Source organism: Myotis myotis, unplaced genomic scaffold (assembly GCF_014108235.1).
Source record: "Myotis myotis isolate mMyoMyo1 unplaced genomic scaffold, mMyoMyo1.p scaffold_m19_p_2, whole genome shotgun sequence".
NCBI lineage: Eukaryota > Metazoa > Chordata > Mammalia > Chiroptera > Vespertilionidae > Myotis > Myotis myotis.
Window position 1 is genome coordinate 153,189,670 of NW_023416324.1, and position 19,833 is coordinate 153,209,502.

General features: G+C 40.1%; 1 protein-coding gene across 2 annotated transcripts in view; it reads right to left on the reverse strand.

Moving 5' to 3' along the window:
• Positions 1-19,833, reverse strand: part of LOC118676976 (limbic system associated membrane protein) — a 649,066-nt gene that overhangs the window by 26,393 nt on the left and 602,840 nt on the right. The window contains exons 5-7 of one of the 2 annotated variants that reach the window (XM_036351672.1): positions 14,182-14,302; positions 13,546-13,694; positions 6,304-6,339 (exon numbers count right to left, since the gene is read on the reverse strand). In XM_036351672.1, the coding sequence (XP_036207565.1) occupies positions 6,304-6,339; positions 13,546-13,694; positions 14,182-14,302 (306 nt within the window). The remainder of the gene's footprint in view (positions 1-6,303; positions 6,340-13,545; positions 13,695-14,181; positions 14,303-19,833) is intronic. The other variant, XM_036351671.1, reaches the window with a different exon arrangement.

The following is a 19,833-nucleotide window of genomic DNA, read 5'->3' on the forward strand; positions in this document are numbered from 1 at the left end:
AGGTGAATATGGTGGACAATGTGGAGAAAAAGAAAATTAAGAAATACAAACCAGGAATAAGAATATCAAATGAAAAAGAAAGAAAAGAAAACCAAGGGGAAGACTAAAATTTAAGTTTATACTTTTGGCGGCTATGATATGACATTTATCAGGGGCTGAGGCTGTGTTGATGGCATAATTCTTGGAAGACTATGTGCTATTTTTTTTCTTTTTGACTCTAACTAGTCCCACTTTTTTTAAGGACTCCTGCTCCACACAGTGTCTCTGAGCCTAGAGCAAAGCTCTCACAGAAAGGACCTCCTTCCTGGCTATACCCACCAATGCCCCTCACAATAGACTGTTGCCCTACTGCTAAATGGCTTACTGATGCAAACACCAAGGCAAGTTCTAATGGGGCTGCACTCTAAAGTCTAGTGGGGCTTGCATCAGCTTTTTCTGTCCATTCAAGATCCTGGTCTTCTCACCCTTCGGCGCAGCATGCCAACATTTTTTTTCTGCTGCAAATCTCATTGAGCTCTTCTTAGGCAGCATTATTCCTTTTAATTAAAAAGACAAGACTGTCAATTACTTAAACTTAATCCCCAAATGTAATTGTTACTTTGAGAGATTTTCCCCCTATAAAGCTCATAGAAGAGAAATATTTCCATCAAATTAAAATTTAGTGTGAGCTTGGATTTTCAAAAATATATTCATTTTCAAATCCCAGTTGGCACTAGAAATCTAAATAGCACAACCATCCACAGAACAGAAAGATCACTAGGAAAGGCTGACTGGTGAAGGCCGACCCAGATTAGGGAAATAGTGAAAGGCATTAGGAAAGAGTTCCAAGCATAAAAATTCTCCTACTTTTAAATTGATGCTGTAGGATTTTAGCTATTTAGCTTGAAGCTAATGTAAGTTCTTAGAGAGGTAACACTTCCAAGCTATTGTTGGACATTGAAACAATAGTGTAAGTGTATTTCAGATTTATTCTTGCTAGTAAATTTTAACAGGGAGAGAACAAGAACTGTTTAGGAAACAAAGCAGGATAAAGAGGTGAGAAGAGAGACACAGAAATGGATTCAACAAAGACAAATGCCTATTACAGTTGGGTCTAAATCACTGGATTGGCTGGTGAAGTATTGATTTCAGGTGAAGTATTGGCACGACTCTCCCACTTGGTTCTCGACCAATAACAAAAATCAGGAGGAAGTCAGACCTGCTCTCAGTAAAAGAGTCAGGGTAATAAAGTTAACTCTTAATTACCTTCATGTGTATTAATCAAGGTCCATGATTTTGCTGTGAATTTGTGTTGACATGGCTGCCAAAGTTCTATTAGTAAAAACAAGGCCCATGTTTGCACCAGCTAGTGGCAAAGGAGTAATATATATATAAAAACTGAAACCTTTTCTAAAACATGTTTTATATCTTTGACCAGAAAAAAGAGAAGATTCTTTAAATTGATGACTTTAAATTAGTCGAATAGGTGGTAATGTGCCTGATGGACATCCAATGAAAGTGTATGAGTGTGTGTGTGTGTGTGTGTGTGTGTGTGTGTGTGTGTGTGTGTGATGTGTGTGCCATACAACAGGAAACTGTGCAACTTGCAGGTCCACTTAAGTGTAGTATTATGCTATTGATGAATAATAATTTTTTTATTTGGCCTTGGGATAATTCTAAACTTGTTAGCACTGTGGGTATTTCAGATATTCCTAGAATCTGTAACATGTCAAACTATAATGAAGCCACACTGAACTTATATCTGGTTAATATTCAGACAATATGCTACAAGTACATCTCTAAATACCAGTCCTTTTAAGTATCATGAGACATGTGTGTATCTGAATATGATTATTTTAAATCCAATATGCTTTCTTTCTAGGAACTTGAAAGCTCTCTTTAATATATTATTTAAAACATTGCTTTGAGCTAGTAGGCATGGAAAATATAATTTCTTTCCCATTTCACAGTTGGAAAAACTGAATTAAAGAGAACAATGCTAGTAATTATTCATGATTAATAGAGGTTTGTATGTAAATCAGCCCGAATAAGGGTGTGAAATTAGATGTGCCGATGCCAGAGAGCTCTGCTCATGTTTTTTAAAGATGAATGCTTTCATATAAATCTCTGTGTGATACATTCTGTTTGGAAATGGACTTGTAAAGTGTGTGAATATTAAGGTAACTGAGTATTGTGGATTAGAGACATTATAATACATAAAGTATTAGACAAAATTTTTAAATTCATTAGACAGATATATATCTAGTGAACATAAATGCAAAGGTAATGTTTATTTAAAATGTACGACAGATTTACATATGTGCCTGGGTGCTGTGTTGGGTAAACTGGAATTTGGTATACTATGATGCTTAAGAAATGTGGGAAAAGGTGCATGTTAGTTTCTTAGGATTGTGGGCATTAGTTGAGTTAATACATGCAAGAAGGCTTAGAACTCAATTGCCACATGAGAAGCCCACTATGTTAGCTATAATTAATATCATTATTAGACAAGGTGAATGTGCTATTAATATAAGGAGCTGAAAAGAGGCATGCTCTCTTGGATAACCTAGGATAATATCCTACAGAATATAAATAAAGCTGTAGGAATTATACAGTCATCTTCACAGCATGGGATATTTTTAGGATTTTCTTCCCGCTGTCTTCCCATCCCAAGCAGTCTGATTTGAGAACCCATTCCCAGGAGTGCCAGGTGAGGGCAAGAGTATCCCCTCCTCCTTTTGTAGATGGAATCTGGCTGTTCTGACGCCAGGCCTGCCCACAACAACACGGGTCTCTCTCAGGAGGAAGCATCCCAGGCAGAGTTCAGATTTTTGCAAGCCTGGTTTGTGGATCAGATTTTAATTTTTTTAGAACTTCATTTTTTTTTTTTTTTTTTTTTTTTGCGGGGGCGGGGTGGGGGCTTGTTTTGTTTTCAGAGAAAGCTTTAGACAGCTGTATTAATCATGCAAACCCAGCCATGTGCAATGTGTTTTATCCATGGAAAAACAGGAACTGAATGGCAAGTAGCTGTGAACAAACCCAGAGCCAATGCCTGAACCTGGAAGATAATCTCAACATTTCCCAAACCCACTCGGCACGGGTGGCTAGTGAATGAAAAGGCTGTTCACTTGGGATAAATAGTCAGATGGGAGACAGACAAGTGAGACATTCCAGGGTCATTACATTTCGGGAAGGATGGGCTGATTGAGCCCAGAGAGCCCCACACTCAAGGGAATCCTTCACTTGAGGGCGACAAGAATAAGATGATGGTGTTTGTCCTTGTCCGTTTCTTTCATGTCCCTTTAACTGTCTGAGGCTGGTTGCTCACCTCGTTTTGAACCTGCAGTCCTCCTAAATATGAGAGCATCTCTAGGTGCACTTTCATCGTGATGGGCAAGTATTCAGAAGCCTCAGGAAATGACTTGAGCCCAAGAAAGTGAGAGGAGTTCCTTCCCTGCAAGGAGGGTTGGAGTAGACTCCTTCCTCATTTGACTATTCAGTGGAGTTTCTGCAGTGAGATATTCCGGAGTAGTTATGCAAATATATGCCATTCAGAACTCATTTCAGAATAAATACACCTAAATTAAAATTAATGAGAAAAACACCTATCAGGAACAGATCAAGGATTTAATATATATATATATATATATATATATATATATATATATATATATATATATATATATATCTTGTAAATTAAGAGCAGGGAAGCACACTGATTTTTTTGTTTGTTTTTTTGCTGAATAGAAAAGGACATTTGAAAAATTTCTGATTGGCCACAGACAATACAAATTATCCTTTGGTGTAATTCCAGTATTATCATTATCACTGCAGAAAATCAAGCGATATGATGAAGGAAACCCAGGGGACATACATTTGATTTATTGAGCCTTGTTTTTGTTTAATCACAGCTTGAAGGGTTTAGGACTGCATCCCTGCTGTGACTGCTGCTTATCTCCAGTCAGCCTGATGAGCCTCATAGAGTGGGAGTGGGAGGGGACACCCTTCACTGGGGGATAGGAACAGTGAAGCCCCTGAAAATATACATGCATTTCTGTTACTGGGAAGTAAGAGGAAAAGTTCTCTTTCTTATAATGGGAGGACAGCAAAGGACCTTTGGGACTTTCTCCTACTGTCAAAACACCTTAAGCAAATTAATTGGTTCAAAATCCTTCAGGCCATTTGCATCAACCAATGGCTTATAGACTTTTTTACACTTAGGGCTGCAATGTAGGATTCCACATAGATGATGACATATTTAATTAAATGAAGGTGTCTAGTGGCATAACTATGATCACAGCAAGACTGGCATGCTTTCCTAGATATTTCTGTACTTAAATGATACTATAAAAAAAATGAAGGGTCCTCTAAAATAGTTTTTTTTTCTTTCCATTGGGAACTACATTTCACATGAGTTGCCATCTTGAATGGAAAGACAAGGAGAAAAGGGATTTGATCTCTAGAAAAATCAAGTCCTTGTAAGAAATAGGGAACTTAAGAGGGCACTACCTTTTCTTCCCAAACTCTCACACCAACTATCCCCAGTCTCCATGAACAGCTTTTCAATTTCCACCAGCAGAAGCTTAAAGTATTAGTAAGATAAACTATATTCTCTAAAACTAATGGATCTACAGAAGCTATCTACATTCTATCTACAATGTAAAATCAAACTAGGGTCATTCTCCAATCAACAATTCAGTTTGTAGGGAAATATCAAATTCAATAAAATCCCACATCTCAATCCTTAATCCAGACTGTTTTTCAATATCCAACAGCTGTCCTTTGTGAATCATGTCTGGCTTTATTTGTTCAATGTTACATATATCATAAAGCATGATCAGATAAAATATTTGAGTTCATAGCTGCAGAACTGCTCTCACAAAAGACACCTAGAGTCACATTGACACTGTGCAAAGTTCATCTTGGATGGAGCTGAACCTCTTTGAAAATGCTATCCATTGGGACAAATGTGTATATGTGCGTTTGTCATATCAAGATACTTGCAAGATGGCAACATGATAAAACGGTGTCAAAGTCTGCAACACTAAATGATGAAAGTCTTAAAATAATTGTGGCATGTCAGGAATTCAAAATGCGATATTTTCCATGAACACTGTAAGTTTGATGTCAAGTCTAAACAACAGGCACATTTTAACAGTCTTATTTTTAGTAATTGGCACAAGAAATGGATTTCATTAATGTTTTGGGGGAGGATTTTATTCAACAGCATTCTTCTAAAAATAATTTGAACACTTCTTAAAATGTAAGAATAACTTTTACTAAGCTGTTTAATTGATCCTTTAAACCTTGCAATCCTCATTTCAAATATAATTAAGTTCACATATCTATGAATGTATTATTGACACTGAATATCTACACCCAATTCTGACCTATTTTTTAGTTTGGACAAGTGTTAATGAAACATGATCTGTCTTCAAACTAATAAAACAGCAGCTTCCTACCTTTAATTCTGAGCACATTTCCTTAGAGTGTATATGATAATCTTGTTTAATTGGATTTATTTTTTCCACATTAGCCCCCCGAATGGCCTACTTTCCATTTTTTTCTCAGGTCTTTGAGTGTTATTTGCAAATCACTTTTCAGGAATTTAATTTCAATGGTAGGTTGGTTTCATTTCAGATTTTTTTGTATTGTTTTAATTTCATTTGCCAATTTGCCTTTAAACAGCCTTAAGCTAGAAGGTTGGGCTGCAACTTGCATTTAAATGTGATGTAGGAGACAAAATTTAATTTGAGTGTGTAGAGACTTTTATGAAAAGGAATACAAAATGACTACCTTATTTTTTTTTCATCTGTGTTTTCTAAAATGGTTATGTTGAAAAGGAAAAGCCCCCAAATAGGCCACTATTTAAAGAAAAATCAATGTTCTTGTAATCTATTTGAGTTCAACCTTAGGCAGTAGATAATTCATTTTTACAAGTAATACTTCAGTTTTGGATTTTATAAGCCTCTAAATATGAGGGTGGTCAGTTAGAGGATTCATACTTTTATGAGCTACAGAATTTAATTGGCTGTGTTCCAATTATGTAAGTTTATAATTTCCGATAATTGAAGAAAAGATTGCTTTCTGAGTTTAGTATCATTTTCCCAACTACTGACTAGCCTGAAGTTTAGTCAGGTGACAAATCTATGGCATGCTTATCGACTGGTGTGGGGCAACTTACTGGCTTTCTTTTGTAGATTTAAAAAAAAACGATTTCAATTGTATGTTACTTTTGTGAATGTGTTTCCCCCTCTTTTTGCACATTATAGATGATGGAGAATGACCCAGTGACAGAGCTACAGTGATAAAAATCATACTGACCTTGAATGGGGTAGGGGATTGTGGGTAAAACACGCTCTGAAGGGGAAAAAATAGTAATCATCATGGAGAGTTTATATATAGATATACCTATATATCTTATTCATATTTAGATACTCAGACAGATGAATTTATAAAACAGATGAATTTCCATGCCAGTAGGATTATATCTCCCATAAAGTGTTTGGGAGATATAATCTTTCTACCAACACTAAAGTATCAGAGAGCTACTAGTAACACTTAAAATCCAAAGCCTTTTCAAAAAAGTTAGCAAGAGCAGGACACAACATCCCATTCTGATAACCCTACACACAGGACCCTGCCCTTCCCTGGAAAAACCACTACCAAAATTATAGATGTTTTGGAGGATTAGGGTTGAGGGTGTTTAAATCACTAGTGATCAAGTTCAGGTTATGAATTTTGATCCTGGTTCTGGTTTCTTGAACTCATAACAGATGGAACTATGGTGGCTAAGGATGCCTTTCCTCTCCCTGAGCACTATAGCTCATATCAGCTTTAGCCAAGCATCTGGAAAATTTATTTTGGGAAATACAAATTCAACTTCTCCCTCAGGTTTTTATTTCCAGATTACTGATATCAGTGCAATAGTAATGCCAAGGTAATATGTTTCTTGGCATGATATACTTTTATTTTTAGTCTTTTCCTTAATCCCATCCTCTTGTAGTAATACAATCTCACCTAAAATTTGATCAACCAATCAAAATCGTTTGATGATATACCCAGTTGAGTAATAAGAAGTGCTTTTCTTTTGAACACTTGAGTCTTAGCTTATGTTTTCCCTCACAGTCCCATCCCTAAGCTACTGAACACAAATTGTAGATGCTACAGAGTGCAGGCATGAAGGTATCCTCTAGTTATCTCATCAAAACCCCAGGTTTAACTCTAAATCCTCCTCTGAGGATCTTTCAGGGAGGCAGAATGGTGCATTAAGGATAATATAGGAGGCATTCTTTGCTACCCCAAACCCTGCAGTATAACATAATCAGTGCACACTTTTCTATAATCCTCCTATCAGCATGGTTAAATAAAGACCAATGATCAATAAAAATCAACAACAATCCAAACCATAGAGAGAAAACCATACATATGTACACATATTCAAATTTGATCTTCCTGCCACTTTGTACCATGAGCTTAGAAAGAGTAGATTTTGCCTGGAATTTTGGCACTAAGTACATCTGGATGCAGAAAGCCTGGTCTCCTTGCAGAGTGGGCTTTTTTTTTTCTAGCTTAGCTAAAAGTTGTAGCCTAAATGCCAAAGTTTTCTAAGTGCATTAAGATGGAGCAGGTCAGTAACAGTGCAGTGAACAATTGTGTCTTAGTTACACAAGTGTCAAGTAGAAAAATGGTTTAAACCTCCACTGGTTATTTGGTGTTATGTTTCCAGCTTTGAAAATAAACAGCTAACCTGCTTTCAGCAGTTTATGCAGCAGTTGGAGACCACTGTCCCATATTATACTCTCTCTACTGTATTTTATTTTTATTATTACTGTTATTATTCAGAGCGTTCGAATAACTCAGCTTAATATTTTCTCATCACACTGCTCACAGCTGGGTAGCTGCACTCTGCCCTCATTCCCACAAGACCATTTGTACTGCTAAACCATCTCACCCACCCTCCTTTCAGAGCCTTTTCAACTGCCTCCCAGCTTGTTACTTTCATCTTAGCTCCACCCTCTTATCATCATCTTAGTCCTATGATGCCCATCAGTTATTCTCATTCTCTTAATTTCATCCTATGGACTTATCATTCCTTAGATGCATATCATCTCAACTTTTTATCCTTACGCTTCTACCATCATTCTGTTGTATTTTATAGCTTATTCCAGGGTGTGTGGACTCCTGTAAAGTGAAGTAAATGCCACTTATAAAATGAAATTTTTTTCCCCAATTTGTGTTATTCAAAAGTAGGGTAGGGCAGGAACCTTGGTGCTATGTGCTTTGTCTTTTTGGCTAATAATACAGGCATAGTTCATTTTATTTCACCTCACTTTGTTGCATTCCACAGATGGTGTGTTTTCACAAATTGAAGGCAAGATCCTCCACCATCAAAAAGATTACATCTCACTTTATTGCAATACTTGCTTTATTGCAGTGACTGGAAGGGAACACACAATGTCTCCGAGGTGTGCCTGTACTTGAGGAGGTCAACCTAGCTTAGCAACTGATTGGGAAGCTTTAAGAACAGAACTCTAAGTTTGACCCCAGTATCATATTGTGTAACTCTTATTAACTCCCTTAACTCTGAGCTTCAGTTTCTTGTCTTCTAAATGAAGGTGTGGGGTATTATTGGCTGATTCTGCTGGGGCACCATGAGAAACAGTTACATGGGCACTCTCACGTCACAAGAAAACCCTCTGAATTAAAAGCATCTAAATGACAAAAGCTGGGGTTGAGGGTCGCATATATATAGAGAGAAGTAATTTATTAACTCCGATATGATTTTCCTTTAATTTCCAATGGGGATTGCAGATGTTCAATGGTCTTTCTAGAAGACAGCATATTCAATGCCTATTTTTGAAACTAAAACTAGTTTTCCATGTATTTTCTATTGTATCCACAGAGAGCCATATTAAGTAGTTTACAACCAGTCTTTCAAATGACATGTGAGTATTGTTCAAATAGCTGCTCAAACTGTTTTATTACGTGGCATCCAGGGTAGTTGGCTAAGAGGCTTTGCCACATCTTAACTAACATCATCAAATGGTGTATATTTAAACTCTGGGCCCCTAGTATAATAACTTAAAATGATTTCTGAAGAAGCGGGGGAGGCCCTCAATTTGAAGTCTTTCTCCAGGGCTGGGTTGCTAAGGTAGTACTTGAGATTTAATCAAGTGTAGGTTTCCAAGTTAATAATCTTTTAACATTAAAAAGAATATTTAAAAACCGCCTACACACTGGTGTGGTATGGCCCAGTGGAGATTTCTTTGTACTTTTATTCTTTTGTACTCAATAGCCTCGAACTTTGTAGTAAAGTACCTCACCAGTCCACACATTGATCCGTGACTGTCCTTCTTTAATAGGGACTATTCCCTTCAAGGGTCAGATGCTGACCATGAGGCTTATGAAATATCAGTTTGGAATCTTAATGTGCCAAAGAAAAGCCAGTGGTCTAACCTATGGATCCAGGCTGGTGGGAGTTAATGGGAATGGAATGTCACAGAAGTAGTGCTTCTGGGTGGGAAGGAATATACTAGTAGTGGAAAGACCTTGTTAAGTGAAAAATGGAGAAAGAAATAAGAAGTCTCCTCACCTCCAAACAACACAAGATACATCTCCTAACATTTCCTCACAGACACAAATGTAGATAATGTGTTGGTCTAGAGCAGGGGTGGGGAACATCCGGCCCAAGAAATCATTTGGTGTGACCCAGCCAAAGCATTAGGGGTGAGTTAATTAAATGTTTGAGCAAATAGAGCAGGCTAATTGTTAAGTTGATAATTTTGTATGGCCCTCTGATGATGTTATAAATATCCAAATGGCCCGTGGCAGAAGAAAAGGTTCCCCACCTCTGGTCTAAGCCTGGACTCTGGAAACAGATTTCATGAATTTAAATCCCAGCAGCCTTACTTGATTGTACTTAGTTAATTAACCTCTTTGTATAGTGGGGAAATATGAGTACCTAATAGGGTTATGCTGATAATCAAATGAAATCATGTATGTTAAGTGTTTTGCACATGTGCAGAGTACCTTGTAAGCACTCACTTGCTAATCAGTAATAAGTATTCTTCCTTCCTATCTGTTTCTTTGAAAGTAACTTAATGCAAGCAATGAAACAAGATTGGGTTCCTTTTTGGGCGCATCACAGTCATCATTGCGGAAATATGGAATCTATCACACTGCGCATGATGACAACGGAACTACTCATGGCGTTGTCAGAAGTCCAAGTCTTCACCCAGGTGATGCACATTTCCCCGTCTGAAAAAGCCTGAGGAGCTGAATCCTTGCCCATACACATTGTACCAATGGATTAATGTGTTCAGAAAAATTACATAATGGAATGCGTTGCCCAGGATGAAGGAAACTATATAAAGGCATTACTTGGATCTATAGACTGAGGAAGTATGACTCCTTGGCAAATAGAAAGCTAGAATGTGTGGAGAACAAGACACATGAAAAAGAAATGCCTTCATGGGCTTAGGGAAAAGTTCCAATGAATGCAATGTATTAGTGCCCTATCATTCCACTATTCTGACCCCTCTCGAGAGCAATATTTGTATACAGAGTGAAAAAGAATATGTATGTATATGGTGGATCGGTGACCGCAAATTGACACTGTGTAAAAAGTCAGTACAGGTCACTGGGGTGGACACTGAAAATGTGCTGATGCACCAATGAAGATGGATAATTGTGAACTCTACAGGGGCTCTGGCTCTGATTTCTACCTGCTGCTGCCTCTGGCTGGCAACAGCGCACCAGCTGCCTCATCTGCTCTGGACTGCTGGGTCAGCAGAGCACCCCACTGCCCACACTGTGCTCTCTGTCAGGCTGGCCAGCCCCAGCCCCAGCTGCCCCTCCCAAGCATCTTTCCCCTCCTGACCCTGTTATGCAGAAAAGGACCACCAACAGTTTCTTCCTTCTTCCCCTTAAATCCTTCTACCTACTTTGAATGTAAGTGATGGACAGTCTGTTTACAGATGCACTTTTTCTTTTTCCCTTTTCTTTCCTTCCTCTTTCCCACCTCCCTTCCGGGTACCTCCCCTCCCCTCCCCTCCCCTCCCCTCCCCTCCCCTCCCCTCCCCTCCCCTCCCCTCCCTTCCCCCTTTTCTTTCTTTTCTCTTCTTCTTCTTCTCTTCTTCTTCTTCTTCTTCTTCTTCTTCTTCTTCTTCTTCTTCTTCTTCTTCTTCTTCTTCTTCTTCTTCTTCTTCTTCTTCTTCTTCTTCTTCTTCTTCTCTCTCTCTCTCTCTCTCTCTCTCTCTCTCTCTCTCTCTCTCTCTCTCTCCTATGTGGTGGTGGGGTGGGCATGGTAGAAGTATCATTCCTGCTACATAAGAAGTAGAGCTTCTCCTTTAAAATGTTGATACTTAGGCTTTGGGTCCAAGAAATCACTGATTTTTGGCAAACTAAATAGCTTCTTTTCACCTTAAAGCCTAATGAACTTTTTTAATTCTATTATTCTGTATTACACCTCCTAACTTTCCCATAAGGTGGGAAGTCAATGCAAAACCCAGTGCTGATGCCCCTGCTGCCTCTACGTAGTGCTATATTCAGAGCTAGTGCCTGTGTGGGCTGTTCTATCGGGCAGTGTGGGCCCCCTGGAAGGTAGTACATCATTTATCACACCACTGTGCACTTCTCACAAAGGTAATTGAGGGTGACTGCCATGAAATCATCAAGGACAATATGATTATGACACACTTGTCCAATTTTTTGACTCTCAGTTTACAAATAGAAATTATGCAGGATTCTTGACATTTTACTGGGTAGTTCCTAATTTTGCTTAATTTAAAAGTCCATTAAGTGAATTTTTGTGAACAGGGTGATGTTATTATGGGGCTCCAGATTACTTATCATCACCACCAGCAGATTAGCAATATCTCCATTATCTTTGATCCACTCCATGCTCTTTTCATCCTCCTCAAGTATGCCATCCTTCCTTCCTCCATCCCCTCCCTCTCTTGTCTATAGCTATCATTGCATTTATTAATTGAAACATGTCATTAGTACACTTCTGGGAGGGATAGGAAGAAAATATACTTTAATGCAAAGTTATAGTAAGTAGCTCACTTTCTCTAATTCAATTTTCTCTTTTCTAATCCCTATTAAATCTGTTAAGTATATGTTATTCTATTTAATCAGGTCACCCAAGAATTCATCATTGAGGCTGTTTTCCCTCCTATTTATGGAATTCCTAAAGTCAGAAACAGGTAACTACATTTCTTAACAAATGTCTTCTCAAGTGTCTTGAGATATTGATGTCTATATCTGAAGTGAAGAACACCGATGTTTGGTCTTTGGAGACAAGTAAACAGGGGTATGACTTCTAAACTTCATATTGACGCAGCTTTTGCATATCCATATCCCTCCAACTCTTACAGACTGCAATCAATGGAAGTTATGAATGAAAATAGTTTGTAGTGGTTTTTTCTTATTAGTTGGATTTTGAGCCATTTTAAAATGACTTTAATACTTCATTTCAAGAGAACTCTCACTGAAATTGAATTTTCTCCTAAAAATCCCCCCCTTTTTTTTTTCTTCATGTCTCCTCTAAACTCTATAAAGTAAGATGGAGACATCTCTCCTGGCCACAGTATCTCTAGGTTTTCCAGTAGAACCCGTGTAGAAAAAAATCTTCTAGTGGCTTGTTATTCCAAAATAATAATAATAGTTAATTATTTGGATTTTCTCCTTTAGTCCAAATAAACTTTGTGTACCAGCATATGCTAACATTTTTGTTTGTTTTACTTGTTTTGATAAACATTTCCTTATTCCAAATGTTATCATCTTCCATAATCTCTTCTTACTTCTGTTTTTCAGGGAGCACTTGCTTCTATGCTCAGAGCCACCAGCCAACAGGGCAAGGGTCAGATACCTAACAGAGCAAGGTCCCAAGGTGCGCTCTCCTACTAACATCACTAATGTATCATGACTGATCCCTCCTTAGTCCGCCTTTAGGCTCTTCTTAAGTTTTCATAAATGCCCCTCTCTCTTACCATTCCATCTGTCTTCTAAAAAATACATCATATAAGCAATGTTTCCTGCTGTCATATGGGAACCTGTCAGCAACCATGCTTCTTCCTTTAGATTTTATATTGTTTTAATCATTAATTCCACTTTTCCTTGTGTTGTTAATAATACACTTTCTTTTTCCAGCCTCTCTCTTCTTCCAGCACCTAATCCATCCTCACTTCATATTAATCAATCACTTTCATCACTGCCATTTTTATACTGTCATCTATTTTCTAGGGTGTTACATCACCTCCACTCTTTAAAGAGACAATCACCAAAAATATACTTGTTCTCTGAACAAACAACAAACAAACAAGCAAACAAAAACAAGGCAGCTATCCATAGTAAGCCAGGGAATAGAGCGAGAAGTTGTTCCACTTGTAAATTTGTCTTATGCAGAGTTATTGAGAACCTTTTTTTTTGTTTCAGTGACGATAGTATGATTTTTTTTTTATACATGTTCCTTTATAGACAAAAGACATGATTTTCAAGCTTCCCATGGGATAATTCAACCAACCAGATGCTCCCAGATTTGGCCTGTGCTGGCATACTTACTGAAAAGGACTAGGCTGGCATTGGTCACCCCCAGCTTGTTGGCAGCCACGCAGGTATAGTTGCCATAGTGCTCCTCAGTGACGTTGGTCACTGTCAGGGAGGACTGGCCCTCCGTGCTCTTAATCTCAAGGCCATTGGCACTGTTTATCCTAAGAGTTCAAAAACAGAAAAGTAAAAAGAAACACTGATGAAGATTTAGCTTAGTAATTCCTTTTTCATCACTATATTGGAGGTAAAGAAGAGAAAGAAAGTGGTTAAAGTTCTTGTTCCCTGTCATGCCCTCATTTTAATTGTGCAATTCCACATTATCTGAATTTTCATCCACAGAGAAGACTCAGGATAGATGAGTTTCATTTGGCCTTGGTTTCTGCTAGAAGCAAGAAAGACATGCAGGTGGAAACTACCCACTGGGCCACCTGCCTCACTCTCTGCCTATAACCCGAGTGAGTGCCTTTGCAGCTTCAGCTTAAGAATTACAGTCCTGAAAGCACTTGATAAAGAGATTTTGAAAAGAAAGAGTCTGAGAGTAGAGGCTAGGGAATTACAGTTGGGCATGTTTTTGTCATTAGGGCTTCTGGTGCCCTTAGGACCACCTATCAGAGCAGTCGGGGCACAGCAGGTTTGGCACATACATACCTGGTGTCATCCCGGTACCACTCAAAGTCAGGGGCAGGCACCGCGGAGGCCTCACATTTGAGTGAAGCTTGTCGCCCTGTGGGGGCTTCGTTGTTCTTGGATTCCGTGATAGTGGGAGGATCTGTGGGAAGGACAGGTACAGAGTTTACATGATGATCGGAGGGCACTCCAGAATTTCCATGCAAGAAGGAATTAGAAAGGAGAATCTGATTGGAGAGGTGCAGGAAAGAAATAGTCTTAGAGCGCCATTTACATGAATTATGTGATCAGCTGAATGGGACTGATCACTAGAAAACTAAATGAAAATAAGAGATGATTAATGAAGCCACAGATGTGTTTACTTAAATGGGACACTTAACAGGGTTTTATGGAAATAGAATCCAGGATTCCTTTTTCCTTCCCCTAATACACCATCAATTACTTCAACCATAGATTGTAATATTGACCTATTTTTTTTTTCTTTTCATAAACTAAGTGGTGATACTAAAGGACTTTGGATTTTTATGTATACTTTGAGCATTTTTCGTTTTCATCATCATCATTATCATCATTGTGATTGTTACAGTTTGCAATGATAGTAAGCAGTCTGATGAAAATAATACAGAGCTAAAGTTCTCCCAACCCAAGCTTAGCCTAATATTTTTTCAGGAATTCAGAAAAACAAACAGTTAAGTATTAGATGATTACTTAACCCTCTTTCTCTTCTATCTTCCCTTATTGCTATGACCCAGGTAAATTTTTCTTTGATATGGGAAGGTGCAATTTGACGTCTATCCTGGAGTCAACCTTCTCCTCTCTCTGGCAGCTGTGCACTGGATTCTGTCTGCTTAGAACTGGCCTACACGACTGTAACAAAACACATCTGACATTCTGATTTGCCATAGTTCTTTTTTTAAAAAAATAAACATATATTTATTTATTTTCCTTTATCCATTACTACAAAAATTATTTTTTTTTAAACTTAGTGATTTGAGAGAGAGAAATGAGTCACTTTGTTGTTCCACTTATTTATGCATTCATTGGGTGATTCTCGCATGTGTCCTGACCAGGGATAGAACCCGAACCCTTGGCTTGTTGGTATGACACTCTAACCACCTGAGCTACCTGGCTAGGGCAGTACCACTTAAAAAATCATTATTTTGTATTAGTTTCAGGTTTACAACATAGTGGTTAGACAATCATATACTTCACAAAATGTTCCCCCTGATATTTCTAGTACCCACCTGGCATCATACATAGTTATTACAATATTATTGACTATATTTTTTGTGCTGTACTTTACATCCCCATGACTATTTTGTAACTACCAATCTGTACTTTTCAATTCCCCCACCCTTTTCACTCAGTTCCCTAGCCCCCTCCCCTCTGGCAACCATCAGTCCATTCTCTATGAGTGATTCTTTCAAACAATCCTACAGAGGGTGAACAGGTGTTTACAATTCCACATGGCAGAGTTAGAATAGCAGATGTGAGTTCCTGGCTTGATAATTCTGTGTTTGTGGAGGTTCTAGACCTTTAAGGAAAATATGATTTTTTTTTTGTCCAAAACCTATTTGTCCACAAATGGCAACCTGGCCGCATGTGCATGGAACAAAGAGACCCAAACTATCTGTTTAGACTTTGCAGAGGAAAAAGCTTATTTAAAGATAATAGGAAAGTGATCTCTAGTACATAAAATTCACTTAAATCTCTTCAGTGCCTTGTTCAGCTCACTTATTTCTGTGTTTTTTTCTTCATACTCATATACTATTTTTTTTTTCAGTTTTATGCCTGGAGAAGACTGTGATCTTAGTTAGAAAAGATGTGTACAAAAGCATCCAGTGAGTCTGGAGTTTTCTCTCCATTTCATTTTCACATAAGCTTGGGTATCTTAAATCATTGTCAGAGACGAGAAGTTAGAGAACATTTGGATAAGCACATCAGCCTGTGCGTAAATGGATGTCTCAGAGTGGGTGATGGTTGCTGCTTTTGTTGCTTTAGAATTATCTGCTCATTTTTATATAGGCACAAAAAGGCAACATGATGAGTGGAAAGAACCCTGGGTTGGAAACTAGGATTTCTGGAATTTAATTTCACCTTGCTTCTGTGGACTTCCCATCACACACTTTATCTTTCTGAGTCTTGGTTTTATTACCAATGTAATGAGGGAACCACACTCTAATGATCGATAGCATCCTTCCAGCTAGTAAAAAAAATACCCCAGATCCAGTAAAACTGCTCATTCTTTACAAATTGGCAGTTTGTATCATTATGACCCAAATGTATTTTCATACCCCAAACTCATTTAACCCTTAAATTGCTAACATTCAAAATTATAGCTCATTTATCCATTCCGTGGGTTAGGAGTCAGGATTAGTAGTTAGAAATGGGAAACACAAGGACTGATTTTGATTCTTCTCTCAATCAAAACTGTGGCCTGGGCAAGATTCTGCTCCAGTTTGAGCCATTTCTTTCTTATTGTTTAAAACAAGGGGTAGTTTAAATGAGCACCAATGGGTTCCATTTACATTTTTTTCATTCTATGATTTGTTACATAGTTCATTGGAGCACATTAGTTCAAAGAATAATGTAATAAAGGGGGGTAGTGGTGTTGGGAGAGGAGGTATTTGTAGGGATGGGACACCCAATAGAGTTGAAACACTTGTATTTAAAGTTTGATAAACCTGAGCTCAAATCTAGGGTCTGTCCCTCATTTTACTAGTACTTCCTAATTAGAGAGCTTAGTACCTTCTCTAGACTCACATTGCTTCAGTTTTCTCATCGATGAAATATTGGAACCAGAGGCAATGGAGATTACTGAAGGATTCCAGAGAATACCTGCACTTGGTTTGTGATAACGGGGATGGAAGGAAATGGACAGATTTGAGATTGAGAAGTAGGAAGCTTCAGAATTGCTAAGATTAGATGTGAAGGGTGAGGGAAAGAAGGAGGTGTGTCAAAGTTAACACAGGTAAAAGGCAAGTGAGATAAGCTACGTAAGAAGAGAAATAAATGATCAGCAATAATACACTGAATGAATATTAGTTTCCTGTCCTCACCTCTTCACTGTACAGTTAGTTGACTCTTGAGCAACACAAGTTTCAACAGTGTGGTTCCACTTATACGTGTGTGTTTTTTAAAATAAATACTAGAAATGGTTTAACATTTTCTTTTCTTTAGCTTCCTTTATCGTAAGAATACATTATATAATACATGCAGCATACAAAACATATGTTGACTGTATTATCAGTAAGACTTCTGGTCAACAGTAGGCTATTAGTAGTTAAGTTTTGGAGGAGTCAAAAGTTATAGATGGATTTTTGACTGTGCAAGGGCTGGCACCCCTAACCCCACACTGTTCAAGGGTCAACTGTATTAGGTTCTTAAGTTGCCAATAACTCCACAGTCTGCAGCATGTTTGCTTGAGAAATAATCTTGCTCATGATTCTATTGCCTTGTTCAGTTGCTCAAATTGTGAAATGAGTTTTAACCAGTTTGTGAGTTCCTGGAGCCACGTGGTTATAACTGAAAAATCCTTAATGATAATTACCACTTTGCTCAAACAGCCCTAAACCTGGGCCAGACTACACATTCATCACTTCCACGTTTGGCACTCGCAGCTGTAGCACCTCAACATAATAATGCCACGGTAGATGCCTTCCGGTCCCTCCACTAGAAGACCAGGAATACAGGTCCCAGGTCTGAGTTTCATGGGAGAATTCTTCTTTGCTTTGGGTGTTTCCTTCTGTGTGGCATGGGCTTATTTAGTGTACCTCCTTGCTCTGGGACCCTGGGGGAAGAAATGGCTTTTCTGATTGAAAATTTGGGAAGGAGCAAAGTAGATTTATTTGGCTCAGCTCTTCCCCTTCTTCCTTTTGGGACCAAGCTTCTGGCGGGGATCAGAGGTTCTCTTCTGCTTCTCAACACTAAAGTCTTACTGGGCCTCTCTCCATCCCACTCTCATGTGGGCAAGCCTGCCCTAGTCCAGCCCTACCATACTTTGGGGGAGGTAAGTCAGCCACACAAGCTACTACCTCTAATAACCTTGATCTCTAAAAAAGGGGGCCAACAGGCCTCCCTTACTACTTCTATATATATATATCAAAACAATCCTTACCTCCTTTCAGAGAGGAAGGGAGAGGGCGAGAGAGATAGAAACATCTGATAAGAGAGAATCATTGATTGGCTGCCTCCTGCACATCCCACACTGGGAATATATATATGTATACTAGAGGCCTGGCGCACAAAAATTTGTGCACTTCGGGGGGGGGAGAGGGGGTCCTTCAGCCCGGCCTGTGCCCTCTCGCAGTCTGGGACCCCTCAGGAGATAACGACCTGCTGGCTTAGGCCTGCTCCCGGGTGGCAGAGGGCAGGCCCAATCCCTAGGTGCAGTCCCTGGTCGGGCTCAGAGCAGGGCTGATTGGGGAGTTGGGGCGCCGCCCCCTGTCATGCACAGAGCAGGGTGGATTCGGAGGTTGTGATGCCACCCTCAGTCACACTCAGGGTAGGGCCGATTGGGGGTTGGGGCGCCGCCCCCTGTCACACTCAAGGCAGGGTCGATGGGGAGGTTGAGGCGCCACCCCGTCACACACAGAGTAGGGCGGATCAGGGGGTTTGGGCGCTGCCCCCTGTCATGCACAGAGCAGGGCCCATCAGGGGGGTTGGGGCTCCGTACCCTGTCACACACAGAGCAGGGCTGATCAGGGGGTTGAGGAGCTCCCCACTGTCACTCACAGAGCAGGGCCCATCAGGGGGGTTGGGGCACCTCCCCCCATCACACATAGAGCAGGGCGGATCAGGGGGTTGGGGCGCTTCCACTGTCACACTCAGGGCAGGGCCGATGGGGAGGTTATGGCTCTACCCAATCACACACAGAGCAGGGCCCGTGGGGAGGGGGGGTTGGGGTGCCGCCCTCTGTCACCCACAGAGCAGGGCCAATCAGGGGGTTGGGGCGCTGCACCCTGTCACACACAGAGCAGGGCCGATCAGGGGGTTGGGGCGCTGCACCCTGTCACACACAGAGCAGGGCCGATCAGGGGGTTGGGGCGCTGCACCCTGTCACACACAGAGCAGGGCTGATCAGGGGGTTGGGGCGCCTTCCCCTGTCATGAACAGAGCAGCATGGATAGGGAGGTTGTGGCCGTGCCCCCTGTCACACACAGAGCAGCAGGGCGATCAGGGGGTTTGGGTGCTGCCCCCCTGTCATGCTGATCCCGGTGCCGGGAGGCATAGTACCCTTTTACTATATAGAATAGAAGCCTGGTGCACGGGTGCGGGCTGGCTGGTTTGCCCTGAAGGGTGTCCTGGATCAGGGTGGGGGTCCCCACTGGGGTGCCTGGCCAGTCTGGGTGAGGGGCTGAGGGCTGTTTTCAGGCTGGGAGTGACTGAAGTTCCCAACCGCTCCTTTTTTTCTTTCTTTTTTTTTTATTCTGGGCCAGCTTTAGCTCTGAGGCCTCAGCTGCTGAAAACAGGTTTCTGGCCTTTGTTTACCGTCTGTATTTGATACAATGTTGCGGTCCAGCTGGCTGAAGCCCGGCTGAGTAAAGCAGGTTTCTGGGGTTTTGTTTAGCTTCTATATTTGCAACATAGTTGCTTAGAGTTGCAGCTGAGAGGCCGGCAAGTCAGGCGGGGAACGTTGGAGTCCTCTGTCACTGAAGCAAGCAAGCCTCCCTG